Source organism: Antechinus flavipes, chromosome 6, assembly GCF_016432865.1.
Source record: "Antechinus flavipes isolate AdamAnt ecotype Samford, QLD, Australia chromosome 6, AdamAnt_v2, whole genome shotgun sequence".
In the NCBI taxonomy this organism is placed as follows: domain Eukaryota; kingdom Metazoa; phylum Chordata; class Mammalia; order Dasyuromorphia; family Dasyuridae; genus Antechinus; species Antechinus flavipes.
Window position 1 is genome coordinate 249,975,207 of NC_067403.1, and position 12,290 is coordinate 249,987,496.

The window sequence follows — 12,290 nt, forward strand, 5'->3', positions numbered from 1 at the left end:
AGAGGTGACCAGGAAGTCGCGATGACTTTCTTTGAGGAAAGGCACCAGACAAATTCACAGAAAACGAAGGCCTTTCGTGCAATCTCCCCTCTGACTCACTTAGCTCCTTTGCCCGGACATCTAGGGGGGAAAGCAGGCCCCAAAACTGTGCCCTTTCCTCTCAGTTCAGCGGCTCCTGGCCAGAACAGCCCTCGGGGCATACTCACGGCAAGGGGTTCCTCTTCCAGAGCATGACCCTGCTTTCCTCTAATTCATGGCTTCTTTGGCGACTGTCACCCCCATTATCCCCATTGGTGGGCAGAACTTTGAAATAATCCATTTTCTCATCCCAGGTTCCCAAAAGGGCAAAGTGTACTTTTCCTGATGGATCTGTGACTTCTCCTGTAACCTACAAGGATGCAAAGGAGAGGCACAGAGAGATCATGCTTGATTTCAATCACTGAATTTTTTCTAAATTCAAATGGAATAACAGCCGCAGGGCTATCATGATAAATTGGGTAGCCCCATCCAAATTATTCTATAATATAGAATATGACTTGAAATCACTCGGTCACAATAACCTTAGTAATAGTCAAGTTAAATGGAGCTTGGCGATTTTTTTTTAATACAAAAATCTTTCACATAATGGTATTTAATTCAACAAACATCAAATCCTGCAGTTACTATAAACTGCAGAGATTTTTTTTCCCCATGTGGCTTTCTCTTAATGTAGCTGCACCAATTTTGTTTGTGCAAAAACTTTTCAATAGAATAGAAATTATCTTTTATCTCTTGTGATCATTCCCAACTCTTAAGAATTCAATCCTTGACCATAACTGAAAAAGGTAAACGACCTTTTCCCTTATTTATTTTTGTGCTGTGATTTTTAATTCAGGGCACATCCATTTTGAGCTAGTTCAATATAAGATGTTACTATAGCCTAATTTCTTTTTTTTTCTTTTTCTTTCATTTTTCTTTTTAAAATTATTATATTATGATTTATTATATTTATCATCATTATTGATACAATTATCACTTTATTATATTAATATATAATTAATAAATAATATATTTTTGTATTGGTATATAATTATATAATATAGAAATATAGAAATAATGAATAACAAACAAAAATAAAATAAAATAATTATTAATATATTATTAGTAAAATAATATTTATATTATTATTATAGCTTTTTATTTACAAGATCTATGTATGGGTAATTTTTTAGCATTGACCCTTGTAAAATCTTCTGTTCCAACTTTTACCCTCCTTCCCCTCACCCCCTCCCTGAGATGGCAGGTAGACCAATACATGTTAAATATGTTAAAGTTTATGTTAAATACAATATCCATACAGTTATTTTGGTATAGCCTAATTTCTATCAAACTTTTCCAGTTTTTCCAGCTCTTATTCAATAGTCCAATTGTTTTTGATTCTTCCTCATCTAGTATGTTCTACAGATACATCCACCTTTTAATTTTTCTACTAGTACCAAACTAATACTAACGTCTAGAAAATCATTGCTTCTTCATTCAAATTCTCTCCTCCACCCTTCCCCCACCACTGCTCTAAATTCTAGACCAGCTATTTTTTGTCAAAAAAAAAAAAAATTTAAGTTAATGTGTCCTAAGTTAAGAATTCCTTATTTTTCATCTTCAAATGAATTTTTTTTTTTTTTTTTTTTTTTTTGCTGAAGCAATTGGGGTTAAGTGACTTGCTCAGGGTCCCATACCTAGGAAGTGTTAAGTGTCTGAGGCCAGATTTGAACTCAAGTCCTCCTCACTTCAGGGCTGGTACTCTAAGCCACTGCACCATCTAGCTGCCCCCTTCAAAATGATTTTTAAAAATTACTTAATGTATCTCACATCAACCATATATATGGTACTCTGCTAGTTAGGATATAAAGATAAATTTAAATCACTTCACCTTAGATCTCACAAAATTTACCTTGTTTGGGATTAGACATATATAGGACTAATTATAAGATGGTGAATTATTATAACAAATGCACAGGCAAGAGTAGCATGATAGACCAAGAAGGGGGTAATCGCTTCAGTGAGATGCTGGAAAGGGCAGATTATGTGCAAGGGTGTTAAGGAAGATGTCGTGGAAGAAGAAGGAACATTTCATCAGCATATATATTGCAAAGCTGATTGAAGAAAGGGAGAGGAATTCTATTTTAATTCAGCCCTGATAGAAGGTGCGCTCAGAAAAGCACCAAGAGAAAGCAGGACAAGGCAAGCCAACAAGCATTTATTAAATTGGAGACTCTGGGTTAAGTGCTACAGATAAAGACACACGAAAAAGTACCTTCCCTCAAGCTTACATTTAAATAAGACAGGGAAGCAGGAAGTCCTGCTTTGCTGGAGTGTAGATTGAGTGAAGCGGAGTACCACAAAATAAATTTGGAGATGCATGCTGAAGCCAGACTGTGTGGGAATGAAAACAGAAGGTTAAAGAGTCTGTATTTTCTACCATAGTCAGTGGGAAGTAACAAAAATGTTTTCAACAGAAGAATATCAACATTGGGCTTGTATCCTGAGAAGATAAATTTGGCAGCTGTAGAAAAGATGAACTGAGTTCAGGTGATACCAGTGACCTTCAAGTTCTTCCAAATATTTAGAGGGTGTCAGGTAAGAAAGAGGAAATGAGATGTCTGAAAGAGGTATTTCAAAGTGAAATGACAGAACCTACTCAACTGGATGTGAGGGATGAGGGAGAGAAAAGACAGACAACTGAGTTTTTAAGCCTGGGTGACTGAGAAGAAAACATCATCTAAAGAAATAGATAAGTTAGGAGAAAGAACAAGTTCTGAAAAGAAAATTGTGACTTATTTTAGTCATGCTGGACTTGAGATTCCAATGGGACATGCCAGTGAAGTTGTTAAGCAGATACTTAGAAATAGGGAGACTTTAAATCAGAGGAAGAAAGAAGAAATTACCTCTTAAATATATGAATATAGAAAGAGTTCATGAGGAGACAAGAATGGAGATCAAAAAAAGATAAAACAAACAATTGTGATTATATGCAATTTTAAAACTTTTGCACAAATAAATTCAATGAAGCTAAGAAGGGAAGTTGACCAAGAAAAATCTTTGCAATAAGTTTTTCTGAACATATATAAGTAATTGAATCTAATTTAGTCAGTAGGCATTTATGAAGCATCTGCTATGGGCCAGATCAGATAATGTGCTAAGTGCTCAGATAATAAAAGCTATCACCCAAGTGACAAATGGAGCAAGGATCTGAATAGGAAGTTTTAGGGAAAGAAATCCAAATCAATAGTCATATTAAAATGCTCTAAATCTCTAAGAACTAGAGAAATGCAAATTACAATTCTGAAGTACTATCAGATTGACAAAGTTGATAATAAAGAAATATAAGAACAATCCAAGAAAATTAAGAAAATTATGGGAAAAAAGTCAACCAATTAGAAACAGAGAATCAGAAATTTAGGAATATAATTTCTTGAAACCCAGAATTGGGCAAGGGGAAGCTAATGATTTTCTAATACACCAAGAAATCATAAAACAAAATCAAAAGAATGAAAAAAAAAAACAACCCAAAGTGAAATATCTCATCAGAAAAACAATTTAATTTAAAGAGATCAAAGACAAAGAATATAAGAATAGTCAAACTACTTGCAAATTACAATTAAAAAAAGAATCCTGATACAATATTACAAGAAATTACCAAGAAAAATTGCCCTGAGACTTACATGAACTGATGCTAAGTGAAATGAGCAGAACCAGGAGATCATTATATACCTCAACAACGATACTGTTTGAGGATGTATTCTGATGGAAGTGGATCTCTTTGTTAAAGAAAGCTAATTCAGTTTCAATTGATCAAGGATGGACAGAAGCAGCTACACCCAAAGAAAGAACACTGGGAAATGAATATAAACTGCTTGCATTTTTGTTTTTCTTCCCGGGTTATTTCTACCTTTCTGAATCCAATCCTCCCTGTGCAACAAGAAAACTGTTCAGTTCTACACACATATATTATATCTAGGATATACTGTAAACTATTCAACATGTAAAGGACTGCTTGCCATCTAGGGGAGAGGGTGGAGGGAGGGAGGGGAAAAATCAGAACAGAAGTGAGTGCAAGGGATAATGCTGTAAAAAATTACCCTGGCATGCGTTCTATCAATAAAAAGTTATTTTAAAAAAATTGCCCTGAAGTTCTAGAACAAGAAGACAAAGTAGAAATAGAAAATTCAGTCATCACCATATGAAAGACAACCCAGGAGGAAGTTTGAAAACTCCCAGATCAGGAAGAAAATAAAGGAAACAAGAGAAAAAAAAAAAACAATTTAAATATCATGGAGCTATGATAAGGATTATGCATCTAACAGCTACCATGTTGAAGGGCTTTAGATCTTGAAATACTATATACTTTACAGCAAAAGAGCTGAAGTTATGACCAAGAGTTAATTACTCAGCAAAATATAATCCTGAATTTTATTTTTTTTTAAAAGGGCATTTAACAAATTAAAAGACAGTCAGGTTTTTGTAACAAAAAAACCCAGTGAAAAGTCTATATCTAAAATCCAAAAGAAGTATATAAGGTAAATTGACCAACTGTAAGTGACTCAAGACAAATTGTTTACTTCCTATATGTGAAAATATTAGTAGTGCTCTTATGATCGTCATCATTATTTGGGTAGTTTGAAAGAAAGGCATGGGCTGAACTGAGTAAGATGGAGTGATTCTTAAAAAAAAAAAAAGATAAAAAGGAGTATTTATTTCATATAAATGAAGCACAAAAAGACAAATTGATTCAGAGGAAACTAGTATGAGAAGAGTGGGTAGTACTGGAACTTCACTCTCATCGGGAATGGATTAAAGAGAGAACAATATATGTACCTTGGAAAAATATAAAAGTCTTCTAAATTCAGAAAGAAACAAGAGGGCATGGGGATAAGGTGGGAGGACAGGATAAGGGAGAGACTCTTAGAGGAATGAGCAGATTAAGGAACAACAAGGCAAGGTAGTGAATAGAAGTAAAGCAGAGAAGGGAGGAAGGATAGGGTAAAGAGGACAATGAAGAAAAAAATAGAAGGAAAATATACAAGTAATTGTAGCTTAGAATGTGAATGGGATGAATTTACCCATAAAATGAAAATAGCAGATTAAAAATTTGAATTCAACAATGTTGCTTTCAGGAAACATAAAAAAATGAAAATAAAAGGCAGGAGTAGAGTTCTTCATGCAAAAAAGGCAGAGATAGTAATAATGACCTCAGACAAAATTAAAATTAAAACTGATTTACTCAAAAGTGAAAAACGGAGCAATTCTACTATGTGCCAGCAATAGCATTCAATACTGTTTCAGACCACTTAAAATACCTAAATAGTACAAAATACGTGAGTAAATACCTGCCAAAAAAGACACAGGAACAATATAAACAGAAACATAAAACATTTTTTACACAAATAAACTCAAATCTAAATAAGTGAAATAATCACTTACTGTTCATGAGTAAGTAAAGCCAATAGAATTTTTTAGAATGACAATTTTACCTAACTAATCTATTCAATATCATCCCAATTAAATTACCAAAAATTTATTTTATCAAGTTAGAAAAATGATAAAGTTTATTTACAAGAACAAAAAGTCAGGAACTTGCAAGAAATCAGGGGTAAAAAGATGTAAAGGAAGTAGATTCAGCAGTAGCTGATACTAAACTATATTATAAATCTAATGGTGACCTTTAAAAGAACAGTCTCAACAAAGAAAGAACACCTGGTTGGGGAGAAAGATCAGGAGAGAAAATGATCAATGCAGAAGTTTCCAGAAAAAACAGAAAGACAAAGTATCATAGGTACCAGTAAAAAAGGTTATCCACACAAAGGAGCTCATGGAATAATTCTGATTCTCACTTCTCTTACCTTCCTGGCCACATCTCGGGAAAAGTAGCTGTACGGAACAAACTTGAGATTGCACTTGTCTCCTGTCTTGTGATTCACAATGTCGATCTCGCCAGACTATGAGGGGGGGAGAAATAAGGGTTTGCTTTTACTGAGATTCAGGTTCTTGGGGCACATGTCAAATACTAAATTTAATTCCCATTCATTTCTTCAACCTGCAAATTCCAGAACTAATCAACTACTGTTTCCCACCTAAGTCACTTTGGAGAGGAGACGGAGTCCTTTATATAGCCAGGAGATATGACAAAATACCCATCCTATACTGTCTATCCATAGTTTAAAGGTGACATAATGTAGCTTGTGGCAAAGATTTCCCGATTACGGTGATATCTGAGGTTTCCAAACTTGTTTTCACAACAATGACATTTTGTAGCCACCTCTGCTACATGTACTCTCCATTCCCTTTAACCTTCCTCTACACCCTCATCCAACTAGACTTTATTGATCCCAGCAGACATCCTACTCATTTCCCACCTTCATAGCCTGTGCTCACTCAGACTATCAACCCACCCAAATCCTACCCACCTCCAGCCAAGCTTGAGGAAATTGGTCATTCCTCCAAGAAGTCTTCCCTGACCATTCCAACCCACAGAGAGCTTAACTTCCCACATAACACTGAATCACATATTTCCTCACAGCACATACTATCCTGCTAGCTTATATTTTTATTCAAATTTCATTTCTTCACAGCTTGCCTCAATCAGAGTAGACACTCACTGAGACCAGGACCCATGTCACATACATACACCTTTGCACTCCTGGACTGTGTCTAGCACATTATATACTTTCAATCAATATTTGCTTAATGAATGAATTTTATAATAAGAATTCTAGCATAGTTATCAGTACATAGTAGGGTTAGACTTGAAAAAAATTTTAAATCCATGCAAGTCAGACCCTCTTGTTTTACAGAGAGATAAGAGACTGAAGGATCAAACGATTTGTCTAAAATTACTATGTTAATTAGTGACTGAATCAAAATGCAGATCCAGGGTTTCCTTCCCAGTTCTGAGCTGTGAATCATTTCTGATCCATATCAGTGAGAAGCAATGGTTTTTATGTACTTTGCCATCTCTAACAAATTAACTAAGAGAAATTTTGTGGGCCAATCTTATTTACTTTTCCTAGTTCTCTGCAAAGGTGCACCTAAGCAGATGGCCTCTGTGGGCATCTCAGCTTACCTGATCTATCCACAATTTGCCCACAATAATGTTGTGCACTGTCGTTGTAACTTTTTTCCAAGTGTAGTGATGACCAGTGGCATGGAAGATACAATGGATGCTACCTGGAGGGAGAGGGAGACACAGATAACTAGCCAAATAATAGATAAATGTCATGGAAAGGAAATCTGAGCATTTTCCTGCCACTGACAAGCTTTTCTGCTTTTCTAATTTGTTCTTTAGGAGAATATTATCATCTTATGGACAGATATCTTGCTATTATGATGAATTTTGTCTAACAACCATGCAAACAGGAGCTCGATGAGAAATGTACCATAGGTACCAGTTAACTAAATGAAATACAATCTGCTGAAAAATCTCTTGACAATCTATACATCTTGACTAAAAGCTACTCACAACAGAAGTGGAAATTAAATAAAACACACTAACTTTTTTTTTTTTAAGCAACTTTGCTTCCGTATAGACATTTCTGAATGTCAAAAGTACTGAAAAGGGCCAGAAGAAATCCAACAGTTCAAGAAGTCAGTGTACAGCAGCAGAAAGAGCACAACACTTTTAGATAACAGAAGACTTCTAATTATAGCCCTGCTATTGGCATGTGACCACGAACAAAACATGTCATCTATTTATCACCCTGTCTCCTCTTTTTCCTCCTCCTCTGGATTTCATAAGTTTTTGCTTATCTAGCCAAAAGGGACCTTTGAAGATACTTTGATCCATTCTTCACCTTTCCCAAATAAGAGAGAGGGGGGAATGGGCTGATTTTGGTCACACAACCTGTTAATGGAAGGCACACAGCTAAAACTAAAGTTTTCTGATTTTCTATGAAATTTATTTTTCAATATTATGAAAAGGTAAGAACCGGGCAGAAAAGAGAACGAGAAAAGTACTAATCTCCTCATATAATACAGTGAAATCTTTGGACTTGGACCAATTGGCTAAGATATACTACTGCCACCTGGTGAAGATGTAGCTAAATTACAGAGGCAGTTCTGGTGGGTGACATTTGTTGTTCAGTCATTTTTAGTGTATCTAACTCTTCATTACCCCATTTGAGGTCCTCTTGGTAAAGATACTGAAATGTTTTGCCATTTCCTTCTCCAGCTCATTTTACAGATGAGAATCTCAGGTAAACAGACTTGGTTAAGTGACTTGCCCAAAGGTCAACCAACTAATTACTATCCAGATCTGATGCAGCAAGATGGATCTTCCTGATTCTAGATCTGGCACTCTATCCATTGTGCCAACTAGCTTCCCCAGTTCTAAAGTACAAGGTCCCAAAACTAAATTCATAGTTTGATAAATTTGAGTTGAAAGAGAGCTTTGGTGTCCTCTACTTCAACCCTCTGTTTTATTAACATTCATTTTTTTTTTTTAATTTTGAATTTCGAATCTTTCCCACCTACCCCTCTGCCACTCATTGAGAAGGCAAGGGATAAACTATCTCTACATTTTCCACGTCAGCCCTGTTTTTTAAAAGAGCAAGAAAAATGTTTCAATCTGTTGATCAGTTCTCACTCTGGAGATAGATAACATTTTTCATCATGGGTCTTTTGGAATTGTCTTTTGGAATCTGTCGATCATAATAACTAAATTCTTTCCTCTCATTACAGTATTCTTTTAAGTGCACAGTGCTCTCCTGGTTCTGCTCATATTACTTTGTATCAGTTCATACAATTCTTCCCAGGTTTCCCCTGAAACTATCCCTTTGTCATTTCTTTTAGATCAATAGTATTCCATCATAATCATATACAACCTGTTCAACCACTCCCCAACAGATGGGCATCCTCTCAATTTCCAATTTACAATCACTAAAAGAGCTGCTTATATATATTTTGGTGTCAATAGGTCCTTTTCTTTTTCTTTGATCCCTTTGAGATAAAGATATAATAGTGGTATTGATAGGTCAAAGGGTATGTACATTTTTATAGTCCTCTCTGGACATAGTTCCAAATTGTTCAGCAAAATGCTTAGATAAGTTCACAACTCCACCATCAGTGAATTGGTGCCCTTGTTTTTCCACATCTTTTTCAGCATTCATCATTTTCTTTTTCTGTCACGTTAACCAATCTGACAGGTGTAAGGGTTTTAATTTGCATTTCTCTAATCAACAGTGATTTAGAGCATTTTTTCATAGGACTACAAATAACTGATTTCTTCATCAGAGAACTGCCTGTTCACATCCTTTGACCATTTATCATTTGGGGAATTGCTCTTATTTTTATTAATTTGGCTCAGTTCCCTATACAGTTGGAAAATGAAACCTTTATCAGAAAAATCTGCTACAAACCACTCCCATCCCACCCATTTCCCTTCTAATTTTGGCTGTACTGGTATACAACTGGTATATGATAACTTTAATTTCATGTAATCAAAATTATTCATTTTACTTCCTGTGATCCTCACTATTTCATTTGGTCCCAAATTCTTTCTTATCCATAGATCTGAGATAAAATTTTCAATGTTACTCTGATTTATTTATTTCATTTTCCCCTTTATTTCTAAATAATTTACCCATATTAACTTTTTTTTGGCATACTGATTGACCCCTTCACTTTAAACGTAAGGTCTAGAGATAGTAAGTGATTTGTCCAAGGTCACACCGGTATTAAATTATGAAGTGATAGAGCTAGGATCTGAACACAGGTTCCCCGACTCCAATTTTGGGAAGTGAAAACTATCGTTTTCTTGAAAACATTGTCTTCTTGAAATGTCAGCATTTCATTATACATTTATTAAGCAACTACTATGTGTCAAACACTATGCTAACATAGCTGAGGACACAAAGAAAGGCAAGACAGTCCCTATTCTCAAGTAACTCACAATCAATTAGAGATGGGAAAGAGAATTCTCATTTGAATCCAGATTCTTGTTTGAAAATAAGATACAATTTAATTTAAAAATAAAACAAAACATATACATCTTAGTCTCCAGATCTGTGCATCTCAACTCCTCAAAAGCTTCATTTTACTCCAGTCACATATAAGGGGTTTCCACCAGTTTCCATGAGATCAATGATCATTTCTATTCAAATGATTCTTCTATCAATACTCCCTCCTGAGCATTTCTACTGGAAGACGCCATATTCAATTCCAGTTCAAAGTGTCCAAAACTAGATATCCTTCTCTGGTTCTCTTTCTCCCAAGGACCCAGCAACTTTCCAGTCATCAGGAACACCACCTCAGAATCATTGTGGCACCTTCCCTCTCCTTCACCTGACACTGGCTTGGTAAATTCAACACTCATAGCACCATCTCATTCTCTCCTACTTCATTGCCATCATTCCAGTTCAGATACACGTCTCTTACATAAACTATTGCAAGAATCTTCTAATGAGTCTCACTGTTTCCATTTTCTCCCTTTGTCCTACACACAGCTGCCAAAACAATCTTTCTAAAGCACAGAGCTAGACTCCTCTGCTCAAAAATTTTCATTGGCTTCCTACTGTTCCCTCAGTTAAAATACAGACTCCTCATGCCAGCCTGTAGAGCCCTTCACAGTCTAGCACCCACCTATCTTGCCAGGTTTACTTCGAAGGCTTCTCCCCCTGCACTCCACGGCCCACCAAACATGCTGGCTTCTGGTCCTCCAAACTCAGCCCTCCAGCTCTGTGCTAGCACCCCTTATGTGCCTCCCTCCCGAACCACTGGGCTTCCAAGAATCCTAATCTTGGCTCATTTCAGGGTCAAAAAGCTTTTTCTATGCAGCCAAAGTCACTATTTTTCTCTCTCTTCTCTTCCATTTTTCACCTATTTACACATAATATTCTGAAGTAAAATATAAACTCCTTAAAGGAGCGATTTTCTTTTCTTTGTGTTCTCAGTATCCAGCACAAGTAGCTTACACACAGCTGGCACTTTATACATATCTGGTTGATTTTAATGGAAAGGCAAGTTTGTAAATCTACTATCAAATCTATGGAAAAAGACACTAAAGAAAAGTCTTCGTGGAAGTTTGGAGATAGCATAACTAGCCATGCTACCATCCTTCAGGACTAAACAGCAACTCTCTGAGAGGCAGAAACAGGGGCTGGGGTGGGACAGTCCCTCGGAGAGAAGATGTGACATCGAAAGCTGTGGGCTCTAACCTAACTCTTTCAGGAACCAGCTACAGCCTAGCTTATTAATTGTATAAAACTGAATGAGCAGATATGGCATATGCTACAAAGTCATGAGCCAAATAGTACTCTAAAAATTCAGAAAATAGAAACAGGTTAAAGATCCAATCATATAATAATAAAGCTTTTTAAAACCCCTTTTCCACTTTCCTGAAGCATGCTACAAAGAGGACAAAAGCTAAAGGGCCTGACAGAAATGAACTAAGCCTACATATGGTAGATATTGAGCAAACTCACCTCATCCAGAAGACAGACTCTTAAGGGCCAACTGTTACAGGTCCTGCTCAAGTTCATTTGGACCTGAATCCAGAAGGTATCTATCCCTGTGTAAAGCACTCAAGAAGACTCTCATGTGGAGGCCTGTAGTAGGGAGTTACCACTCTAAAGAAGGGGTTAGGAACTCTTTATCAGCTTAGAGAGAAATTTTTTTGCTACTCTATAGCCTTAGGGTTCAGAGTAAACAGTGGAAAGCTAGCTACCATAAACATTTCTAAGAAACTGCTTTATAATGGAAGATTTTGAGCAAAACTGAAGAGCCTTAACATATTACCAAGATTGGAAAATAAAAATGACAATAATATAAAAGTATTAACCTTAATAATGATAAGAGTTGTTTTCTTTACCCAAGAAGCGATTTTATTTGGGGCAGATGAAGAGCTGGCTCTCTCCCCTAACAAAAAAAGTGACTTGAAACTTTTAGCGCTTCAGTCTTTGACCAAACTTGGAATAAGCATTCCAGAGTCATTCTAGAAGCAATTATAGAGTTCTTTGCCACCTGTAAAGTGTTTTCCATACATTCTCTCATTTGAGATGCCTCCAGAGGTGTACTTACCAAGGGGCATGATGGACAGATATTTGCCACGGAACTTGCTGGTGATTTTGATTTCTTGTCGTAATGTCCAGCCATTTTTGGATTCAGCATGGTGTGCAGCAGCAGGAGGATGATGGCTCACCTTAAGAAAAGACAGATTTTAAAATGGAAAAAGAAATGAAAGGGGGAAAACTTCCCTTTATGATTTTCGTGCTGTGAGGATCTTAGAAAACATCTAATCCAATTCATCATTTTTTTCAGGA

General features: G+C 36.0%; 1 protein-coding gene across 1 annotated transcript in view; it reads right to left on the reverse strand.

Moving 5' to 3' along the window:
- Positions 1 to 12,290, reverse strand: part of OSBP (oxysterol binding protein) — a 38,866-nt gene that overhangs the window by 5,977 nt on the left and 20,599 nt on the right. Inside the window, exons 9-12 of the mRNA XM_051967235.1 lie at positions 12,049 to 12,169; positions 7,100 to 7,203; positions 5,880 to 5,975; positions 207 to 388 (exon numbers count right to left, since the gene is read on the reverse strand). Coding sequence (XP_051823195.1) covers positions 207 to 388; positions 5,880 to 5,975; positions 7,100 to 7,203; positions 12,049 to 12,169 — 503 coding nt within the window. The remainder of the gene's footprint in view (positions 1 to 206; positions 389 to 5,879; positions 5,976 to 7,099; positions 7,204 to 12,048; positions 12,170 to 12,290) is intronic.